Genomic DNA, 22,569 nt, shown 5'->3' with positions numbered 1-22,569 from the left:
CAAAGGCCGTCTGGAGGCAGAATTCCTCCTCAGGTGATTCCAGTCTTTCTGTCTTAAGGCCTTCAATTCGTTGGATGAGGACCACCCCCGTTATGGAGGGGTCATCTGCTTTACTCCAAGTCTACTGATGTAAATGTCAATCACATCTGAAAAATACCTTCACAGAAACATCCAGACTGGTGTTTGGCTAAAAAGTTGATACCATGGCTTAGCTATAGACACAAAATTAACCAATGCCATCCCAAAGCCTAAAATATTTACTATCTGAACCTTTGCAGAAAGTTTGCTGACCACTGATGAGGCAAGTGGTCTCACCCATGCTGAGCTCACAGTCTGGTCCCTGTGTGCAGCCACTTCCTGGAGCTCAAGTCAGGCTGGCTTCTCTCCGCTCCCCCTCCATGGACTGGTCAGCCAAGTGGCTTTAAAGGAACCCTGACCTGCTGAAGGCACTGAGCAGAGACTGAGCCCTGTAGCCACGAGATACCTCCCTGTGGCGTGGGGTTACTCAGACCATTCAGAGTCTACCCGGCTGGGCTTTTACATGTTGAGTAGAAATCTGGACGAGGCAGGGGTGGGGCCTGTTGTCCCCTGGCCCTGGTGGCCGCAGGAGAGCTCCTGTCGAGGGATGATGGCGCTCTGGCTCTACCTCTGGCTCCCGTGTGCCGAATGGACTCCTGGCCTCGGCTGAGCCCCCTTGGCTGCAGCTGACCAGGTTTTGGTCTCCTCGGGCCTCAGATGTGCCACAGTTACCCCTGATCCTTATGGAGCTGCCAAAAGAGACCCCCCCACCTCAAGGCCCAGGTGCCCCCTCTGAGTGCAGACTGTGGCCGTCACAGGTCTGTCTACCTGACTGCCCACAGCGTTAGGGCAGGCTTTAGTGAAGCAGGGTGATGACAGCAACTTCAGGGCTTTTATAAGAGCCAAGAAAGGGTATGTATGAAGAGCTTAGTACAGCCAGCCCCCCAAGAGAGGACTGACACCTGATAGCCTAGCGGGGTTGAGACCAGCCAGCAGATTGCGAAGCTCAGTGGGTTTGGAGCTACAGTGGCCTTCCCAGTGCCCCTCTGGGTGTCCACAGGTGTTAACTCACTGTTTCCACACCAGAACCCCGTGCAGAGGTCAACCAAGGCTCAGGTGACATGACTGTCCAGGTCCCCCAGGATGACATGGCAGAGCTGGGGTCGGAAGCGTGGCCATCTCCCCATCAGTCATAATGGAGTCCTGGGGTGTTTCCTGAGCTCTAGCCTCAGTCTACAGCAGGGCAACCCCAGGCCTGTGGGGAGACAGAGTCATGGTCTCCATGGTTGGTCTGGGCTCTACTCTGCCAGGCAGGACAGGGAGCCCAGAGTCTGGGGAGCAGTGGCCCAGCCACCTCGCTCAACCAGTCACAGCACAGCACTGACCCTCTGTTGATCAGGAGGGCTCTGGCTTGTGGGAAGTGGACCCGGGGCGCTGTGGGGCCTTTGCTGCAGGCTGAAGGTCAAAGCTGCCTTCCTGGGACTGCCTGGCCTCCCCGTCCACGTTTCCATTGCCCTGTTGCTCCAGCACCAGGACTGAGAACACGGGGCTTGGCTTTGCTCATGCATCTCCTCACTAGCTCCTCCAGGGCCGGGCCCCATCTGTGCAGGCCCTGTGACGGCTGCATGGAGGAACAGACCTGGGGCTGTAGCCCTGGGACCAGTCCTGTGACTGCTGGACTTTCTCACAGCGTGTCTGCTCCAGATGCTGCCAGCACAAGAAAGAGGTTGTGGGACCTACTTTTTAGTGGTGAAAACTGAGTCTTACGGAGTTAGGTGATAGAAAACTAGACAGCCATATTTTCAAAAAATATTTATTAACAGGGAAAATTACACCATATAATAAAATGGGAAAAGCACATCTAAAGCAGTTTATATAATACAGTATGATCCCAATTTTGTACAAATACCTATCTGTAATATGTAAACATCTATATTTTATATGTATTCTAAGAAAAAAGCCTAGAAATAAATTCAAAATTTTTCTAGCATGTTTATCTGACTTAGAGGATTATAGTGATTTGAATTGTTTTATTTTTTGTTTTTTTCCAAACTTTTCTCCAAAACTGCATTACTTTTGTAATAAATGAAAAGCACATTTTTTAAAAAAGTGGGTCAAATGCTCACAAAAGGCCTCCTCATAAGGAATAACACTTGGGATGGACAACCCCTGTTTAAACTGCCAAAAGGGCACCTGGTGGTGCTGAGTGCCCTCAGCAGGCCACTGGGATCCCCTTGTCTCTGGGAACACAGAGCACAGTGTCACAGCCCTGGCCTGCATAACTGGGCACTTGTCCCAGGCCTTTAAAGCAGGTGAGAACACAAGTCCTGCCCTCAAAGGATTGCGGTGGGAAAAGCACAGCTCGGAAATAAAACACCACAGGATACATCCCGGGAGGAGGAGAGGTTTAGTGGACAAGCACGGAAGGGGCTCAAAACTAGCAAATTCATTTGTAATAATACCAACAGGTACCAGCTGTTAAGCATTTACATGTCAGATGTTGTCCTAAATGTTTGTGTCCACATATGATCTTTTTTTAAATAGCTTGGAAGGAAAGCCAGTATCCTACTCTACAGAGGAAGAAGAACCAGGATTCAAATCCATTTGGCTCAAAAATCTGTACTCCTGCTGTGCTGCCTCTTTTCCTATTTCTTAGGGATTTTTCCAGAACATGTTACTACCTATCTTAGTTTGAAGACAGTGAACCTCACATTATGATGACTTGGTCTTGAGGCTGGGATTGCACTGCAAACACCAAAACTGTTGTGCATTTCACCTTAGCCTTTTTTCCTACGTGTCCTCCCTGCCTATCAACTGTCACTGATTTCTTACTGCTGTCAGTGGGTCTGAATTGACCACCCTTATTTATTCTAGTCTGGCCAGGTAAACAAGCCAGGCCCTGAGCAAGGGTACTGCAGCTGCAATGCTTGGCTAAGCAAACAGATAACTCTCGGGATAACATACATGGGCTTTGTGTCCATTCACAACTGTTCCACTCCTCGGGGCTTTTCCTATTTGATTTCATTTGGTAACTGGATGGCAAAAGTTGCTGGAAGTCTGACGGCCAGGTACATAAGCAATAACTTACTGTTTTTCAGTTGTTCTGCTTGAAAAAGTGTTGTAACTCCACTCCTGCTGTGCACAGCTTCATTGGTAGATGAGGTGTACTCCACATCTACCAACCTTTGGATAATATGACAGACATTCTTGGTGTACCCGACCAAGCTAATCACTGGCTGGGCCTAAAAATACCAAATTAAAAAATTGTCGGGGCTTCCCTGGTGGCGCAGTGGTTGAGAGTCCGCCTGCCGATGCAGGGGACGCGGGTTCGTGCCCCGGTCCGGGAAGATCCCACATGCCGCGGAGCGGCTGGGCCCGTGAGCCATGGCCGCTGAGCCTGCGCGTCCGGAGCCTGTGCTCCGCAACGGGAGAGGCCACAACAGTGAGAGGCCCGTGTACCGCAAAAAAAAAAAAATTGTCAAAAAAAATAAAAAATTAGTTGTCAATTCCATTTTAATGGTAGTCATTGATGAAACTACCATTAAGGCTACCATCTTTTTCAGTAATTTGTAGCTGGTGAGCTAACATGTTTTGATTTTTCCACTTCCGCAATAAAAAACAATTTGAAATTCAGAAAATTACCAGTAAAAATTTTCAAGTGAAAAAAGTTAGTTCTCAAAATAATCTGCTAATTTAAGATTGATATTTACCTAAGAGACAGTCCTCCACGTTGGGAAGAGAGAACTGTTAGGTAAGTACTAGAATAACAAACAGGTTCCATGCTACGTGCCAGCTCTGATTCGTGATGGCCACCTGAGCTCCGTGTTCAGGGTTACCAGGCTGCCTCTGGGCTCAGTGTGAGACAGGGTTGGCAGACAGATTCCCTGGCTGAAGGCCCTTTTCAAATCAAAAAGTCCATGCTTCATGTTACAGATGGGAAATCGGCCCAGAGGAGGAAGCCACCAAGTCATGTTCCCTAACATGTAGGCCAGAGCTTAGATCCCTACACTGATGGGGAGCTCACCATTTTCCAGTCTCCTGTGTCCATGGGGAGGGTCTCTTCCTGTGCACTGGCTCCCAGAGGCCCTCCCAGGTCCAGGCGGAGGGGCTGCTGTCCTGCAGCAAGGCCCCAGCCTTCACCCCTGGCTGCCAGACCTGCGCTCCCGGAGCCCCTCCTTGGGGCGCAGAGTGAATTCCAGGGCTGCACATCCTGGGCTGTGCCCGTGGGTTGGGGCGGGCCCAGGCTCTGCTTTTAATGACACAGTATTTCAGGGTTCGGGCAGCTGGACGCAGTCCGCTCCACCAGGTAAATTACAGGCTTACCAAGTCAGAAATCAAATAAACACTCCAGCTGCCGGCGGCCGCTCCAAGGAGAGCAGTGGTTTCCGGGAACCGCCCCACCCAGCTCAGCTTAATTGCTCCTGTCACTCCCCTGGGACTGGGGCCTTTTCTCTGGCTCACAGGCCCCGAGAGACAGGACGGGGCTCCTGGGCACACAGGGTGACGCAGGCTTGGCTGAACAGTCTGTTTCTGACAGCTTCTGGACACGGGCAGGTGCTGACAAGCCTTGCCCTCGCCCCACGCCTGGCCCCAGGCTGCCCCGTGTCCCAGAGCACTGGAGGCAGGAGATGGCAGAGAGTTTTCACTCCACATGCCAACTCTAACCTGTTGGTGGTGGCCACCTGGAGTTCTGTGCTGGTCATTTTGAAATTCTATCCAGATTTGAAAGAAAAAATATCAAGGTTGATTATTGATGACTGCTGTGCAGAAGGTTAAGGGAAACTATGTCACCCGTGCTGGGCATTGTCACCCTGGGCCACCCGATGTATCCACCATACTTGGCTCAGCAAAAAGATAACTTCCACAGACCTGAACTCCTGATGGTTCAACATGGTGACAGACAGACGGGGTCAATAAAGCCCCCAGGATTTTTTGTTTCCCTGAAGTGTCCATGCCCTGCACGTCTTTCCCAGACAGCAGAGGCAGGTCAAGGGAGGAAGACAGGGAAGATGAATGCCATCGGCCTTGGCCCTAAATCATGCTGTCCATTTAGCTCTTTCTGGAGGCGACCCACATGCCTCCTTGTGGCCAGCGGTTTGGTAATTCAGATCCACAAATATAGCCCACCGAGGGCAACTCCACACTCTAACAGAAGTGCCCAGAAATGCCCAGTTTTGCACCTGGGAAGGGCAGGCAACTGGAGATGGACCAGGACCTGTCTACACATCCCTAGACCCTGTCGTGGACGGTGAAGGGCCTGAGGTGGCCATCCTGGGCTGCAGGTGCCTCTGAGTTCGTCCCACATCCACCCACAGCTAGGCCAGCAGTGGACAAGGGCAGGTCCTCAGACAGGACTCTCTGCCAGCCCCAAAGAACGGTCAGCCCGTGCCTCTGAGGAGGGGGCGGGGTAGGACCCTGCTGCGGACGCTGACCACCAGGCCGGAGTTCCGCCACCGCCTCAGGCGCCGGGCGGGGGCGGGGCAGAGGGGCCTGGGGAGGACCAGCCCCTGGCAGGATGTGGGCAGCGGAGGGGCGCCCTCGCTGCCGCCCTGCCTGAGCTGTGAAGGCGTTAGGGGGTGCCCCCTGCGGAGGGCTGACCTGACCCGGTAGGGGCGGCGCAGCAGGCGGGGCGGGGCCTCAGTGGCAGCCGCAGGCGCGGACCACCATGTTGCGGTGCTTGCGCAGGATGACGTTGTTGCTGCTGTCGTAGTAGAGCACGGAGGTGGCGCTCAGCTTGGTGGGCGCGCAGCACGCCTTGGGCACCGCGTCAGGCTTCATCAGGTGCACCTGGCGGGGAGGGGGCGGCAGGCAGAGGCGTGAGAACCGCGGGGACCCCGTCCCAGCCCCCAGCTCCTGCCGCCCGGGCTGCAGCCGCTCGCCCCTCCCCGGCGCCATCTCGCCCCGCAGCCCGGCAGGTGCTGGCGCGAACTCTGCCCCGGCCCCGCCCCCTTGGCCACCCCCACCCCTCCCCCCGCTGCCCTCAGGCCCAGCCTGGGCACCTGTGGCTCCTGTCATAGCCCCTCCCCTCAGACAGGACGACCCTGACCCTGCTGGCCCCCGGCACGTGTGCCAGGTCCTGCCTGCGCCCCTGCAGCGACGCCCCCGGGGTCCCCTCTGCTCCTCTCTCCTCCCTGCGCTTCTGCAACGTCCCTGATGGTGTCTTGTCCACATGAGCTGTTCCTGGTCCGGCTCCCCTTCCAGACTGGGAGCCGGTGAAGGTCCGTGTTACACCTGCTGGCGGCCAGACTTCTAGGCTCACCCTTGGGGTGTCCGACACTGTTGTTTCTCAAAACACCTCCACCCCTCCTAACGATTTCTAGGCAGAGATTGTTCTGGGCAGATGACCACTGAGGGCACAGGGACCGAGTCACCTGCCCAGTTCCATGGCTGAGGCCGAGGCCGCGGCACGACGGGGACCTGGCACGGGGATCCCGCTACCCTCCTCCAAACAGCTCTACCCCTAAAGACAGCCCGACTGAGTGAGCTCTTGCAGCCTCTACAAAAATATTTATCTGGAGACTCGGCAGGATGAGCTGCCGTTCACCCTAGACTCTTCATCGGGGCCCCACATGGAAGGGCCCGGAAGGCAGCCCCCCAGCCTGTCAGGGGCTGGAGAGAAAAGGGAACCTGCTTCCATCCACCGGGACCTCCCAGGCCTCAAGGAGGCCGCTGAGCAGGACCTGGGCGAAGCCGTCTCATGGGGGGCCCTGTCCGGCAGCCTGGCCCCCGGTCCCCAGAGCCCAGCCTTACCCCAGAAGCCCCAGCTCTGAGCAGCCTGCTGCCAGGACAGGCTCCATCACCCCTGACCTTCTTCAAGGAAGGCAGCTCCCCAAGGGTCCAGCAAATCCCATGTGACCATTGGGAAAGGAGGCATTATCCTGGGGCCCATGCTGCCTTAACTCATTTGCTCTAGGGCATCACCTTGAACAACCTGTAACTGCAGTGTCCAGGTCAATGTTCTAGAAAGAAACCTCAGCACTAAAAAACATTTAAAACACTTAGCGAGGGCTTCTCTGGTGGCGCAGTGGTTGAGAGTCCGCCTGCCGATGCAGGGGACATGGGTTCGTGCCCCAGTCCAGGAAGATCCCACATGCTGCGCGGAGTGGCTGGGCCCGTGAGCTGTGGCCGCTGGGCCTGCGTGTCTGGAGCCTGTGCCCCGCAACGGGAGAGGCCGCAGCAATGAGAGGCCCGTGTACCGCAAAAAATAAAAAACACTTAGCGATAAGCAGCAGCGACAGTGTTCCTATTAGAAACTTTTTCAGCATTTAAAGTTTCCCCAGACACCGGGGCATCAAAAGCCTGTAGAGACACAAAGAGCCCAGAGGGACCCAGAAAAAAGAGCCAACGGGAAAGGAACAGGAGGGGAAACCAGAGGGGCACGGGGTACCTGGTGACTCCTGCACAGGAAGAGGGGGCAGAACACACACGTGTGTCACCCACCCCGACCCTGAGGGAGTGTGTGACACACAGGAGGCCGAACGTGCCAGTGAACATGGTGCACGTGTGTGTTCCGAGGGCACAAGTAGCCGTGTGGGATGCCCGCCTATCATGCACGGGCTGTGCCTCTGACCACCAGCAGGCGGGCCTTTGTAAGTCTGGTACCCACCGCATGGACGTGCAAGTCCCCCATGTGCATGTGTGTTCGGGTGCACGGGTTGGGGGTGGCCCACACGGGGACCAGTTTCTGCACGGCTGTGGGATTTCACTGCACGTGCATGCAGAAAGGTTTCCATGTAGAGAAAGCTCCCTGACACAGCAGTGCTGCCATCACCTGCTGGCTGCACGCGCCCCTCTCCTCCGCAAACCCCTCCCCTGGGCGTCCAGGCAGAGGGACGCGGTACTGACCAGGGACTGCAGGATGGCGTGGTTGGTGGCGTTCATGCAGGAGTCCAGTGGGAAGGAGCACTCCCCTTCACAGTAATAGGCTGAGTAGCCTTGGGGGGCGATGACCCAGTCCTGGGGGCAGGTAATGGGAGAAGGTGAGTCCCATCCATGTGCCCCTCCCGAGCCCCCCAGTCCAGCACCTGTCACAGCACAACCCAGGGCTGCCCCTTACCCTCCCTCAGCCTCAGGGCCCACCAGCCCACCCTCGGGCCTCTCCCAGGGCAGTTTCCCCCAGAGGTCTGACATCCACCAGAAGACCCTCAGCAGACAGGGCTGGGCACGATCTCCGTCCCCTTCATGCGCCATCAGCGCTCCGCTTCGTCCTCCCCAGCCCACCCCCAGTCACAGCAAAGGCCAGAGGCACTGCCCACCCTGGCCTCAGTTTTCCTGCTGCAGCTCTGACATTTTATGGCTAAGGATTCAGTCTCCATTTTCATGGTTTTCACAAAAAAGCACTTTTCACTACAAAAGCAACACATTCTCCCTTTAGAGGACTTGGAAAAACAGAGGAAAATAAAACAAGAAAATGCAAATCCCCCATGTTTCTACCTCCTCTTGGACATACACTTGCCATCTTCAAGGTGGGGACTGTCATTTAGGAAAGAAGGAGAGTCAGGAATTACCAGCCAGCCAAGGTCCTGGAAGCTGACATAGAGCTCATGCCGACGGCACACCTGTCGGCCGTGGGAGCCGTGGACGTCGTCTGCGGGGGACAGAAGGGGCGAGGTCTTTGCTGGGGTTCCTGCTTTGGGCACCCACCACGGGGAGCTCCCGGGGCGGGGGACGCCCTGATGGGCTCATTTGTTGAGTAAATGAACGATGGGAAACTAACCCATTTGGTCTCATAAAGCCCATCTCTGCAGCTCTGCTGGCGCCGTGACCCTGGTCAAGAACCTTCGACGGCTCCAGATGATTCCCCGTGGTTACAGTCACCCCACGCTCAGCCCAGCCTCCCCTGACTTTCTGCCTGTGACTCCCCATGGTCCACTCAGCAGCCCAGGGACCCTCTACCGCCCAGCAGCCGCTCCTCCTTTCCTCCGGAGACACCCCTGACCTCATACGCCTCTCCAGCCACGCCCATTCCAGAGGACAAGTGGCTCCCACTGAGGCCAAGCAAAGCGTGGCTCCCCGTGAAGGAAAGGAGGGCACCAGGGGGCTCTGGTCCCCAGGGGCTTGGCCTGGTAGGGACACCTTCACAGAAACGCTTGGATCCTGCAGGGCGCCTGGGGCAGCACCGAGGGCCACCAGGGGCACCTGATTTTGACGGGGGGGTGGGGGGGGCCTGGTGAGCCAGGGAGGGCAGGAAGGGACTTCAGGGCAGCAGGGGCAGTGAGGGCAGATGCTCAGAGCCCTGGAGACCGTGCAGTGGCTGGTCCCCAGGGTGCAGGGGCAAAGTGGTGTCAGGAAAGGTGGCTGGGTGACTGACCATGAGCCTGACCCCACTGAAGCCAGGAGGGTTCTGTCCCCACCACCTGGTCCCCAACCTCACCGAAGATCCCCGGCAGTTTGTTTGGGGGCGGCAGCTCGTTGGTTCTTTTCGGCAGCCTCCTCCTCAGGGGCCTCACTGCCCGAGGGGCTCGGACGGGGCCGGGGCTCGCCCTGAAAAAGGTGACCACGAAAGGCTGTTGGGAGCGCGGTGCCTGTTGCCCCAGCAGACCGGCCAGGCCAGGATCCACGCTGCGCCCTGAGATGGAGAGAGCAGAGAGGGCGGTCACTCGAGGGTGGGGCCCTGCACAGGGACACAGCAGGGACCTCTCTGTGGGCGGGCCAGGAGCACGGAGCCTGAGGCTGCAGGGGACCCACTGGGCCTCGGTTTCCTCCTCTGAAGACCCGAGTCCCAAGTCCAGCCCCAGCCCCCAGCGGGCAGGTCTGCAGGAGCGGGGGAGGGTCCTCGGGAGCACAGGCTCGGGATTAGTGATGGTCCAGGGCACCGCCCGTTGTGACAGCGCTTTACAGCTTTCAGTCAGTTCACGTGATGATCTCAACCAGTCTTCATGGTGACGCCAGACCCATCATTTCCCTGAGAAGCATCAGAGCCCCTCGGTGACGGCTCAGAGCACCACTACCGGGGACTCTCAGAACCAGGGTTCCCATCCATCTCGGGGCCCCGAGGCCCGAGTTCTACCTTCCACCCCATCCTTTCTGGGGATCAGTGTAGGATTCACAACACCCGGCTGGCGGGAGCGGCTGCCAGGACTCAGTGCTTGCTCTGCTGAGCACCGCCCAAGAGCAGGCCACTCACCGGTGCCCCCAAACGAGACCCCAGGCTCCGCGGGCAGAGACATTTACCCCAAGTCCACGTTCAGACACGTGCATCTAATTCCAGAGCCCTCCTTATCCATTTAAGTTCTCAACCAGCGGGTTTGTGCTTTGAAAAGGAAGAAAGAGAGAAAAGGCTGTGGGCAGAGACATGACTGGGGCCTCAGCCTAGGAGTAGCGATGCTGGTAAAGCTGGGGTTTTACCCGCAGCTGCTGAAGCCTGAGGAGGCCGGAGAAACACACTGCTCATCCCCGGAAAAGCCACCTCCACCAGTGAAACTACTTTCCTGTACCTCTTTGCAGTTCCAATGACCTCTTGTGTTTTAATTGTCAAAGTGATTATAACAACAACTGTAAAGAACCTTAGAAAAAATATCACCCATAAACCCCTCCCCTGCTACAACGCATCATTTTCTTTTTTCTGGGATATTTTCATATGTTAATTTACATTGTGAGCGTAAGAAAGAAGTCTGTATTTTTCCCGATTTTTCCACGTAAACATTTTCTTGGTTGTTAAGTCTCAACTATGAACATTGCAAATGTATAAAATTCCTTTGAGTAGATACATCTGAATATTTAGATATCAGTTCATCTTTAGACATTTATTTCCTGGCTTTCATCATAAAGATGAGAATGTGATAGAACCTCTTCATGTCCTTTCCCTGTGGAATTTTCTCACACTAAACAACAGGGCATGACTACAAGCTCACTGTTAATGTTTCTTAAAACCCAGGGCCGAACATCCCACTTCCAGGTACATTTCACCCCAGTGTTGCAGCAGTGATGCACAGGCATAGACACACAAGCCCATATATGTATGTGTACACACACGTGTGCATTTATACAGCTAGTGTACACATGTGCACATACATAAACATGTGTGTTCTATTAGTGGGTCTCATGATCCTCCACTGCACATTACAGGTCAAGGACATCACCGGCCCTTACACAGCTGTGCTTTAGCCCTGAGTCCATAGGCCAGAGTTGACTAAACAACTAATCGACCAGAGACTAACCTTTGACCTATGACATCACCTGCCACAAACATGCACTGGGCCCATCAGAGGTGCCACTCAGGGATGACCCTGCTGAGACAGGAGCTGACACTGGAAGGGGCCCAGGGAGAAGCCGTTCGGGGAGTTTGGGTCATGGCAGGTTAGGGTCACGAGGAAGAACAGCAGGCCCGTGAGGATGCAGAGCCACAAGACACACAGCAGCCCTTCCACAGAGGGAAGGCCCGTGAGGGCACCAGGAGGAGGCCGTGGAGCGACGGGGGCAGGCGGGCGGCTGTCGTCCACGCGGCACTGGAGCGGAGCTCCACACCTGGTGGACGCATGCGGCGGCCTTGGCCGGCAGCCCTCCAGGCCTGTGTGTGCAGCCGCCCTGTCCTGTGAGTCCCTGGAGAGCCCTGTCCACTGAGAGGCCAGGGAGGCCTTCGGTGCTCCCGAGGCTGTGCTCACTGTAGGCTTTTCTTGTGCGACTGTCTGGTCGAGGATCGTATTGGGGTCTCCTGGGCGCAGAGAGATCGGGTCACAGGGCAGGCCCCGGCTGTCCAGGTGGTGGCCCCCAGGCTGCCTGGCTCTGGCGGGACCCTTTCCAGAAAGCAGAGGCAGGAACTTCAGGAACCTCTGAGGCCCAGGGTCCCTGCCTCTAGACCTGAACTGTGAGGGTGCTGGCAGGCATGCTGTCCCCTTTGTGAGAGACGTGGGATGTGTGGCCACACCTCGAGATGGGGGCCACACTGTGGCCTCCCCCAGCACGCAGACCCAGATGAAGATGCTGCTCCTCTGGGCCAGGAAGGCCCCTGACACCTCCAGCCTCCCCCCATTTCTGAGTCTACCCCATCAGGGCCCGGATGTCTTGGCAGCTCCCCTGCCCTATCACAGCCCTGGGGATTCATGCCCCCTCCCCTGGGCCAGGCCAAGATTGCTCCCATCTCTCCCCAAGGCCTCTTTCTCCTCTGGGTGCCACCTGCCCCTTCCCTGCAGCCCCTGCCCCGCCTCAGCCTGCGGTCATGGATGTGACCCTAGTGCCACGTTGAAGGACAATCAGGACGCCTGGCTGAAACCCTTGAAGGGGATCCAGCTGTGACCAGGTGTGCTTTTGTCCCACAGGTTATTTATTTCCTCACCGCATGAGAACTAGGAACTCAATGCTTTTCCTTCTTTCTACTGTTTAACAACCCTGTAACTCGTCTGCTTCTGGAAACCTCTGCCTGTCCCAGGCTGACGCTGGAAGACGTCTCCCACCACGCAGGGCAGATCAGGTCCTCCTCCCCAGAAGCCCCAGAAGGTGCTGCACAGTCCACTCAGTGACGTCCATCCACTGCCCGCCTGGTCACGGTCCCCTGACACTCTGTGGCTGTCCCCTCAGGGGCACTGTCTCTCCACTCCAGGATCCGGGCCTCCCATCAGGGTGAGGCCACAGGGAGCCTCTCTGAAAGGGCTTCCTTGACCAGCTGGAGCTTCCTGTTCTTACCCACGGGCTCCCATCCATTTTGTGCAGCCCTAGAGCCGCACTGAGAAAGCGCAGCCTCCATGGCAGGCCTGGGTTTGAACCCCACACACGCACACACGCAGACACGCACGCAAACGGAAACTCATTTTTTTCTGTCTAGTTTGTGAGACTGTGGATTCAGGATGAAGTATGTCACTGCCCCTCATGGGTTTCAAGGGAGTATGAACAAGAGGCTGGTTTAGGCTCCGTAACAGAGAAGAAGGGAATAACTGTCTGATCTGGACAACACAGGATCGCTATGATTTAAGAAGAGAAAACCCATTTAAAGAAGGGTCTAAGTGTCTGATCTGGACGACAGAGGAACACTATGATTTAAGAAGAGAAAACCCACCTAAGTCCACCGCCCGGGTTTGTAGAACTCCTCCCATCCTAAGCCGCAGCCTTTGGCCACACACAGGCGAGCCGTTTATTCACAGAGGAGACTTCCTGGTGCAATGTCAGCACCAGTCTCTCCCCCTTCAGTTGCCCCTATTACCAGTTTACTGGCCGCCTAGACGGTCTTGCTTCCCTTCTAGAGACATCTATTTAGCTACGAGGAGGAGAAATGTGAGAGGCAGAGGAGGTGAGGCTACAAGGAAACAAAACTTAGTGACAAAATGAAAGTCCCCTGAAGGAAAGTCAATAGGGCCAAAGGAAAAAATCTTTCATTTAGACAGCATTTCTCCTGGTTACGAATTCACATTTATGTGTGTATGTTTTCATAGTTCCAGTACACTAAAACGGTGCCTTCCGCAGACTCTGGGTGGAGTTGTTCCTCCCCCATCACTTTTCCCTACGTTTCATGATTCATTCACAAGAGCAGGAACTTCAGTGAAACCTTTCCCATGGGATCATCTCAAGCTGCATAGAATTTAATGTAAATACCACAGACAGGGAGGAGGGTGATTGGAGCAGAGCTTTCTCAGAACTCACAGGACATATAAGGTCAGTGCCTCTGTTTTCCTTTTGTTTTTAATTAAAGGCATGTCCCTCTCTAGAGAACAAAGCCTATCCAGTGGCAGCCAGTCTGGGATGGCAGGAGAAAGCCGGCCAGATGCTGGTGAAATGCAGAAATGTGACTGAGGCTTTCTCAGGATGCAATCCAGGAGGTTAAAGGGAGAAGTACACGCTCTGGGACCAAGGTTCACTTTCCGGCTAGGTTTAGACGTGCTGCATGGGTCTGAGATTCGGGGAGATGGCAAAGGTGCTCCCCGTGCTCTTTTTGATGTCCTCCACCATCAGGCCGTCCCAGAGCTCTATCAGGGTCAGTCCTCTCTTTTTTTTTAAATTAATTAATTTTTGGCTACGTTGGGGCGGGCATTTCTCTAGTTGCGGCGAGTGGGGACTACTCTTCGTTGTGGCGCGCGGGCTCAGTAGTTGTGGCACACGGGCTTAGTTGCTCTGTTGCAAGTGGGACCTTCCCGGACCAGGGCTCAAACCCGTGTCCCCTGCATTGGCAGGTGCATTCTCAACAACTGCGCCACCAGGGAAGCCCAGTCCTCCCTTCCTGTGCATGTCAAACACAGCCTTCTCGGTGATGATTTCACCTTCTCTGTCAAAGCGGTCCACGCACCAATTCCCAGTCAACAGTCTGGTGCATTTCTCCAAGATTTTGGGTTCACTGGCCTTGGTGGAGTGCTCCGTGGTGACCATCACTCTGGTCTTGGTACTGGACACCAGATCCATCGCACGCCCCATTCCTTTCACCTTCTTGCCAGGTATCATCCAGTTAGCCAGGTCACCATATTTGGAAACCTGCATGGCTCCCAGCAAGGTTAGGTCGATGTGTCCCCCTCAAATCATGGCAAATGAGTCATCGCTGGAGAAAAAACAGCCCCCAGGAAGAAGGGTCACTGTGTGCTTGCCCGCGTTGTTGAGATCGGCGTCCACCTCCTCTTTCAGTGGGAACGGACACAAGCCCAAGATTCCATTTTCACTATGAAGATGAACGGTTATACTGGGGCTGATGTAGTTGGTGGCCAGAAGAGGGATTCCTATGCCCAAACTGGCACACAGGCCGTCCTCAAAGTCAAGAGCTGCCTGCTTGAGGATCCGTGTCCTTATACTATCTGCAGACTTGCATATTTCATCATCCTCTTTCCGCATCGTTAAACGCTCATTTCTTTTCTCATATTTTCCCCCCTGTATTCCTCGATCTAAGTAAATGTTAGGAACATGGATGTCCTCTAAGTAAATGTTAGGAACATGGATGTCCTCTGGGGCAAATGGTCCCAGGTCCACAATTTCTTCAAACTCCACCACTTCTCGCAGCTTTGCACATGGGCACGTTGAAGTTCCTGGCGCTGGCCCTGAAGATGACGTTTCCTGCCCGGTCGGCCTTCCACCCTTTCACCAAAACAAAATCGGCCGTGACGTCGTGCTCCAGAAGGTAGTGCTGTCCGTGGAACTCCCTCACCTCCCTGGGCGGACTCAGGATGGCGATGTGGCCGTCCTCTAAGTACGTGCTGGGTGCGCCTCCCTCCTGGGCCAGGGTCCCGCAGGCCGTGGGGGTGTGGAAGGCGGGCACGCCGGCTTCCCCCGCGCGGATGCGCTCGGCCAGGGTGCCCTGGGGTGTGATCTCCAGCTCCAGTTCGCCCGCCAGGTACCGGTGCTCGCAGAGCGAGTTCTCCACCAAGTACGAGCAGACGATGTGGGTGATCTGCTTGGTCCCCAGGAAAAGGCCGAGCCCGAAGTTCTCCTCCCCCACATTGCTGTTGACTACGGTCAAGTCCTTCACGCGGGTCTAGAGCAGCGCCCCTATCAGGTTCTCCGGGATCGCGCAGAGGCCGAAGCCCCGGACCATGATCCTCGCGCCGTCCGGGATGTCTCTCACGGCCTCCACGGGGTCCGCGTAGGACTTGGCACGCGCGCGGGCGCTGCTGGCGAAGCCGCACACACTGCCCGTCGCCAGCGCGGGCACCGAGCGGCCGGCGGGGACCCGGCGCCCGAGCGCAGACTCCAGGAGCCGCAGGGCTGCCATCGTCCGCTCCGCTCCGGCTGGGGCTCCGGCCCCGGGCCCAGCGGGGACAGGCGGCGGCTGTGCGCGCCTCGCCCGCGCGTCACAGGGCAGGGGGCCCCCAGCGGTGACGCGGCCGCCCGTCTGGCTCCCCGCCGCCCCGCTCCGTCTCCGCGCTCCGAGGACCCGAGGCGCCGAGCTTCCCGGGCCGCGAAGGCGGGTGGCGGGACAGGTCCGGACCGTCAGGCGGGACTGGAGGGATCCGGGGACTGGCGCACGCAGGCCCCGAGGCGACGTCCCTCCGGGGAAGCCTGGGCGCCGTCTCCTTCCTCTCCATCGTCACCCTTCCTCCCCAGCGCGCTACTCCCGTCCCCCTGCCCCCAGATACACCTGCACGTCAGCGGTTCCCACACCTGTGTCCCCAGCACGTACTGTCCTGGAACCACATTTGTCACAACTAATCAACCAATACTGGTATCTTATTATTTACTAAACATCACGATCTATTCAGATTTCATTAGTTTTCCAGTGTCTTTTTTCCAGGATCCCACCCAGGGTCTCACATTGGCATATAGTCATCACAACTCCTTAGGCACCTCTGGGCTGTTACAATTTCTCAGACCTCCCGTGTTTTTTGATGACCTTGACAGTTTTGAGAAGTACTGGTCAGGCAGGTGTTCTGTAGAATGTCCTTCAGTTTCAGGTTGTCTGATGTTTTTCTCATGGTGAGACTGGGGTTCTGGGTTTTGGGGACGAAGACCATGGAGGTGAAGTGCTGTTCCCACTCCGTCAGATCAAGGGTGTCTGGGAGCTACATGACGTGTTCATGGGAGCCTGAGCACCCGGCTGAGGGGTGCCGCTCAGGTTGTCCCTGCAAAGGTACTGCCCCAGCCCCCGGCATACTTTGGGAAGCAAGTCTGTAAGCGCAGCCCACACTGAAGGAGGGGGAGAGATGCTACACCCCCTTGAGGGGGAGTGTCTCAGAGGGTTGTTTTATAGAACGCTGAATCAGATCCTGTCCCCCTCCACTGCTATTAAATAAGATGACATTTATTTCAGAGTTACTGTTTTGCCCACTTCTCTCAGCCTCCTCACAGCCGTTGCCCAGCCCCCTGTGGCCCCCGCTGTACCACAGACACACCAACCCTGGGCCCACCAGGAGGCTCTCCCCCAAACGCCTGCTAAATGAATGAAGGTGTGAATCCTCATTCTACAGATGAGGAAACCGAGGCTTAGGAAGGTAAGTAACCTGCCAAGGTCACCGAGTTAGAAGGCTGAAGAGCCGAGATTCACACCCAGGCCTCTGCCTCGGAGCCTGAGGGTGTGAGCGCTTCCCCTCGCCCAGCCCAGGACGGAAACTCCTGGAGCAGAAGGCAGCTCCGTAGAGTAGAAAGAATCTCCCATTTCTTGGGGAGGGAAAACGTGGACTCACTCTGAGCAACACAGCTGTTGGTCCTGCAGAAGGAGAGGAGGGACTCTCGGCTGGTAGGGGGTCTCCTGCTGTCCTGCACTGCGGGAACCTCACTCTCTACCCACTGAGCCCCCGCGGAGGGGTGGAGGTATCCCCCAGCGGCACAGGTGGAAAAGGCCAGGCCTCCAGGGCCATGTGAGGGGCTCCAGCTGCGCCTGCCGCCAGCAGCTTCCTCGGAGGAGCCCCCAGGGGAAGGTTCGCTGCTGACCCGAGTCTTACCATCATCTGTTTCCACATAGAGGCGGAGTCCCAGGTCCTTGTTACGGTTCAAGAGCCAGCGGTCACTGGCTGCTGTCACGTCCAACACCAACCAGCCCTCGTCCCCAGATCGGAGCGTCTGAAGATCCAAAAAGAACAAGTCAGACTCCCTGTGGACACGAAAGAACAATTAACCGAGGGCCGGCACAGCTGCCTTTGTGTTTCCAGTGCCCTCCTGGGGGACCATTAGTGGGGCATCTACCCCGCCTGGCTCTGGTGCCTTACATGCCTTTTCTCGCTGCGTCTACCGTACAAAGGTGTTACTGTGCCCGTGTACAGATGCGGAAACAGGCTCAGGAGCTCAGTGACCTGCCCATGTCCCACAGCTGGGACAGTAGGATGGGGACTTGAATCCAGGACTGATGCTGGGCCTCTCCCCACGGTGACACGAGGCCTCGGGCCAACCATCTTTGTCCTTTGAGGGTGGGCTGCCCAGGAAGCTCCCCTTCTGTCCTCTGGGAAATGTTCCCCCCGGCACCCAGGGTTGGGCTGGACCCTCCGACAGAGGCTTGAGTGGGCCCGCGGGGCGCAGGGCAGGCACCTGTTGGACTGCTCCAGGACCACCTCGAACATGCTGACGTGGAGGGTCCAATTGAGCAGGTGGGTACTGGGCAGCTTGTAAATCCGGAACTCCGCGGCCGTGACGGCCTCCCCCGCCGGGATCTGGGTCAGGTCAAAGCGGAACTCCTTCCACTGGGGCTCCTGGTGGCCCAGGGTGTGGTCCCATTCCACTGCAAGACAAAGTGGGACTGGTGGTCACTTGTGGTTCCAGCTCAGGCTCCGGGGTGGGCAGGGCCGGGTGGGATCTGGGGGCCTGGGCAGTCTGGGTGGGACCGCTCCCTGCTCGAAAACAGGCTTGTCCCAGCTCTGCCTCCTGGGTGCCGAGAGGGCTCGGGGAGCTGTGTCGTGAGGCGCCTGGCACGGCACCTGGCACACGGCGGTGCCACAAGGGCAGTGTCCATGTCTGGTCCGCAAGCCCCAAACCCAGCCTGCCCTGCTCAGTACCCTGCTGGCTCTGGGACCCACAGATGGGGCACAGGACAGGTCCCTCCTCTGGGGAGATGGACATCAGACCCAAGGCAGAAAAGGGCCACGGAGGCAGCAGGGACATAGCTGAGTGCACTTGGGCAGGACGGGGCTCCCAGAGTCAGCCGGTATGTGGATGGGAGTTGAGGGGAGAGAGGGCTTTGGAGCTGGGCCTTGAGGGGTGAGAGTGAATGTGCCACGATGTCAAGGGAGAAGGACGCTGCAGAGGCAGGGTCCAGCCTGAGCAAAGGCCTAGAGCCGCGGAACAACAGCACCGGCAGGGAAAACAACAGCCATAAAGCCCAGCAAAGGGTGGAAGGACGGCAGGACCCTCTTTGGAACAAGGGGAAGCAGGTAGCGGGGCCGGAGGGAGACACGGAAAGAACCAGGAAGAGGCGAGGTAGGATGACAGCTCCTGGAGATGCTGGGTCAAGTGCTGGGGAAGCTGGAGGGTGCCATGGCATGATCTGAGCAGGCTTCCCGGAGGAGGTGACACCTGAACTGGCCTTGAAGGATGGGACTGACTCTTGGTAGGTGGATAAGGTGGGGGAGAAGACATTCTAGGCAGAGGTCCTGCACAGGTGTGAGGTGCTGGGGCTGCCCACCATCCCAAAATGTGCGGCTCAGGGCATAAGTCTGGCTGTGGCCTAACTGCGGAGAGCTGGAATTCTGGCCTCAGAGCGTGGGCTGTGCTCTGGCCAATGGGGCCTCAGGGCTCTGGGCAGCAAGGGAGTGTGGTTTAAGGGTAGAGTGGAAGCTATGTGTGGAGGCGAGGGTAAAGCCCAGGCTGGAGGGGACCCGAGGCAGGCCAGTGGCAGGGCTGCTCTAACAGTCTGGGCAAGAGACCGCAGGAGCAGAATAAACCCCATATTTCCCCAGCTGCCCGGAAATGCCCAGGACAGTATATTTAGGACGTCTCACTTTAGCCTCCTGTCACTTTCAAACACTAAAAATCTGTGTTTCCGCAAAGCAGGGGCGGGAGCCTCCCAGAGCCTTCCCCCAAAACCAACACTGAGATTTTAATTACATGTCTGTGAGTCTTTTTAAAAATTCTCTCTCTGGCTACTGGACTCAGAGACCACAAGTCACCAGGCTGGTGGCAGAGGCGGATGTGGGAGCACTTCCTGTCCTTGCGGTGGAGACCTGGTCCGGTGATGGATGGCCAAACAGCTGTGCTGGGCGGGGCCAGTGGACACATGTTTGGGCAGGAGATGGGCGTTTCATCCCCTGACCAGGGAGGAGAGGAAATAGAACCTCCATTGTCTGACAGGGTGCTGGGCCCGCAGTAAATGCCCAGCCACGAGCCAGGCTGTTCCAGGGGCAGCGTGTCATAGGAGGATCCGGGTCCTCCCATACAGGCAGGGCACGGAGGGCAGTGTTCTGGACCTTTGCTGAGTGATGCTCGCCATGAATATCACCACACAAGTCCCCTCCTCCCTACACACTCCCACACAGAGCTTTGGGGACAATTTCTGTGGATTCGGTAACTGCAGAGACCACCTCGGTTACGTGACTGTGTAAGCATCCCTGATCTGCAGGATGAAATAGGTCCAGGCTGTTGGCCCTGAGAATAAGGAGGGGTCACTCAGCCATGCCCTGAACCTGACCCCTCTCAAAGCATTCTTATATATCTGCCCCTAAGGCACAGTGGGTGACCCTTGGTGGGTCACTGGGAACCTCTGTCTGCAGGCCTGACACTGACTCATTCATGTTGTATCCAGGACTGAGGGAACAACCACAAACCTGCCAGCTCCCGCGGGCACCAGACTCTGTAGCCTCCCTCCCTTGCTGAGCTGGGGGCCCGCGTGTGCTGGGTCAAGAGAGCCCTGTTCACCTGGGTTGACCCCAGTTCCAAACTTCCATCCGGTGGGTTTGTGAAATCGAAGCCCACCACCCCCTCACCCCCGCAACAGATCCAGCACAGGAAACTGCCCACCCCAGCAGGTCCAGGCAAGCACTAGAGGCGGGACAGTTTTAGGAAAATGATTTTCATCAGAAATTGGTGAAATATGCTGAGTGCGGAACTGGGTAAAGAGAGTGACTCCTTTATCTGACAGTCAGTGGGGAGGGGAGGGCGAGGCCTCCTGTGGAGTTGCAGGTTTTTCAGTGCCTGTGGCTTTGAGTTAGGAGAGAGAGTTCCCAAAAGCTGGTGTTCTGGGAAAGCATTTTCTGGCACCTCTATTTCCCCCTTGTTAACTGTGCAGACCGAGCCTGTTTTAGCCAGAGAGGCAGCTTAGGGCATCCTGGAGGGTTCTGGCCAGTGGTCAGGGCCTCACTGCAGGCCTGTCCCTGAACTAACCAGGTATGGAAATCCGCTCTGGGCCTGGTCTTCTGTGTGAACTGGGAATGAGGAGACACCCAGCTTTCCTCACAAGTCCATGAAAGGACTTTGTAAATAGTCAGGCAATGGACTGGGAGGGATGGCTGTTCAACAGGAGTTTGGGATGAGCCTGACTTGCAATCTCCCAACTTTGAGCCAAGATGAGATACCCTCGAAGGCCATGTCAGCAACTGCAAGGCCATGGGGTGGAGGGGAAGGGGAGATTTTGAGTGATTGTTTTCTAAATGAATGTACTCATCATTCATTTATTTATTCATTAATTTATCAAGTTCAATTTCTAAACGAATTTATCAGGTTCTTACGGTATGTAAGCGTCTGTTCTGACTGGGAGCACAGCAGTGAACAGACAGAACAAGACAGCGCATTCACAGTGTTTACAGTCTAACGGGGGAGACAGAAGAGAGACAAACAAGACAAATAAAATAGGGGATGCCATTTCTACTGTAAGTAAAATACAGAGCATTATGGCTTCAAGAGGACTGGAAGGGGTAGGGGGGCTCGTCCTTGGGTGCTCAGTATGGCCTGCGAGAAGGAAACAGGTAAGCGCAGATGTGCGTATTCTCACATGGTGCTGGTAGGGATACCATGGAGAGGAATTTGGCAACATCCTTTTGCAATACCCTGGCAAAATTACCTATGAATTTAGCCTTTGACCCAAGATTCCCAAAGACACACTGGCAAAGATATGAAAAGACAGGCACAATGCACTTCGTTGGGCACAGGGAGCAGACAAAGGTATGTCTGGCTCCATAGGCACCTTGCCATGTTTATTTTCCACAAAATTATAAAAAGCTGCCCAAAGTGTTCAATCACTGAACCAGCTTTTCTGTCTGGAGAAGCAGCAGCACATTAATTTACTTTCTGGATTGCCTTAATGCAGCCCCCAGAACAATACACAGTCACGATTCACCAGGGAGTGCTCACTGGAGCCTCGGCCTTCGCCTCCAGCCCCTGATACACCAGCTCCAGACCCCGCGGATGAGGGGAGGGCCCACGGGAGGAGGCGGCCTCCACCACCATGTCTGAGGCCCTGCACCCACAGCTCAGGCTCCAGATGCCACCCGCCCAACACCCTCATCGGCTTTGGCTATTTTTGTGCCTCGACAAAATGCAGAGTCACCCGGACAACCTAAATCTGTCTTGTTCCTGACCAGAAAGTAAGACTTCAAAAGACACCCCCTTCCTCCAGTCCAGTGTGGCTATTAAGAGAATGGCATCTTCTGACCTGACAGTCCTTCCTGCCCTCAAACCCTTCCCCAGCCCCTCAGGGCCCATGGGAGGGTCTTACGCTGGGCTCTGCTGTCCAGCCTCCGCCCCTCACCCACACAGGCTGGCCCTGCCCATCCTCACGGCCTCCTGGGCCTTCTGGTGCAAACACCCTCCCCCTGGAGTCCCTCCCCGAAGCCGCTCTCTCCGGGGTTGCCCCATCCCGCCAAGTATAAAGGCTACTTTCTTCTCGGTCCAGCTGTGAAAGCCCCCTTGCCCGCCTCTGAGCCCACACACATCAGCCTGCCGGGCTCTCCCTGTCCCCGTCCCGGGGGTCCCCGTCCCTGGTTCATCTGCCCTCTGGACGGTGACCACTTTGAGGACACAGACTGAACAACGTGGGGTGGAAACGGGAGGCCTCAACAGTCTGCTCATCCAGCCCCTCGTGTCCCGGGGGCCCAGAGAGGGGAGGCCTGGCCCCTCATCCCAAGGGCTCCTGGTCCCCAGGACAGCGGCTCAGCGTCCAGCAGCGCAGCCCCTGGGCTGGGGCGTCCTGCTGGTCTGGGAGTGGCTTCCACATCACCGAGGGTTTCCAACCCAAGCCACCCATGTTCTCACTTTACTGTGGGACTCGCCTCCGTTCACGGCCCGGCC

The 22,569-nt window shown here is 56.5% G+C and overlaps 2 protein-coding genes across 2 annotated transcripts in view; both read right to left on the bottom strand.

The window, feature by feature from the left end:
• Positions 1–1,823: 1,823 nt before the first annotated feature.
• LOC105747843 (bone morphogenetic protein 8B) overlaps positions 1,824–22,569 on the bottom strand; it is a 32,605-nt gene continuing 11,859 nt past the window's right edge. Inside the window, exons 2-7 of the mRNA XM_049695459.1 lie at positions 17,884–18,073; positions 17,304–17,452; positions 9,392–9,586; positions 8,526–8,605; positions 7,864–7,974; positions 1,824–5,805 (exon numbers count right to left, since the gene is read on the bottom strand). Coding sequence (XP_049551416.1) covers positions 5,656–5,805; positions 7,864–7,974; positions 8,526–8,605; positions 9,392–9,586; positions 17,304–17,452; positions 17,884–18,073 — 875 coding nt within the window. The 3' untranslated portion in view covers positions 1,824–5,655. The remainder of the gene's footprint in view (positions 5,806–7,863; positions 7,975–8,525; positions 8,606–9,391; positions 9,587–17,303; positions 17,453–17,883; positions 18,074–22,569) is intronic.
• Positions 13,129–15,674, bottom strand: LOC117200095 (succinyl-CoA:3-ketoacid coenzyme A transferase 2, mitochondrial-like). Its single transcript, XM_033421737.2, is given in 3 exon segments — positions 13,129–13,943; positions 14,172–14,922; positions 14,924–15,674. Coding segments are annotated over 3 exon segments (1,590 nt in total). The 5' UTR covers positions 15,638–15,674; the 3' UTR covers positions 13,129–13,818.

The sequence above is a fragment of the Orcinus orca genome, chromosome 1 (assembly GCF_937001465.1).
Source record: "Orcinus orca chromosome 1, mOrcOrc1.1, whole genome shotgun sequence".
Lineage (NCBI taxonomy): Eukaryota > Metazoa > Chordata > Mammalia > Artiodactyla > Delphinidae > Orcinus > Orcinus orca.
Note: the sequence above shows the minus strand (reverse complement) of the source record. Positions and strands in the feature narration are given on the sequence as shown.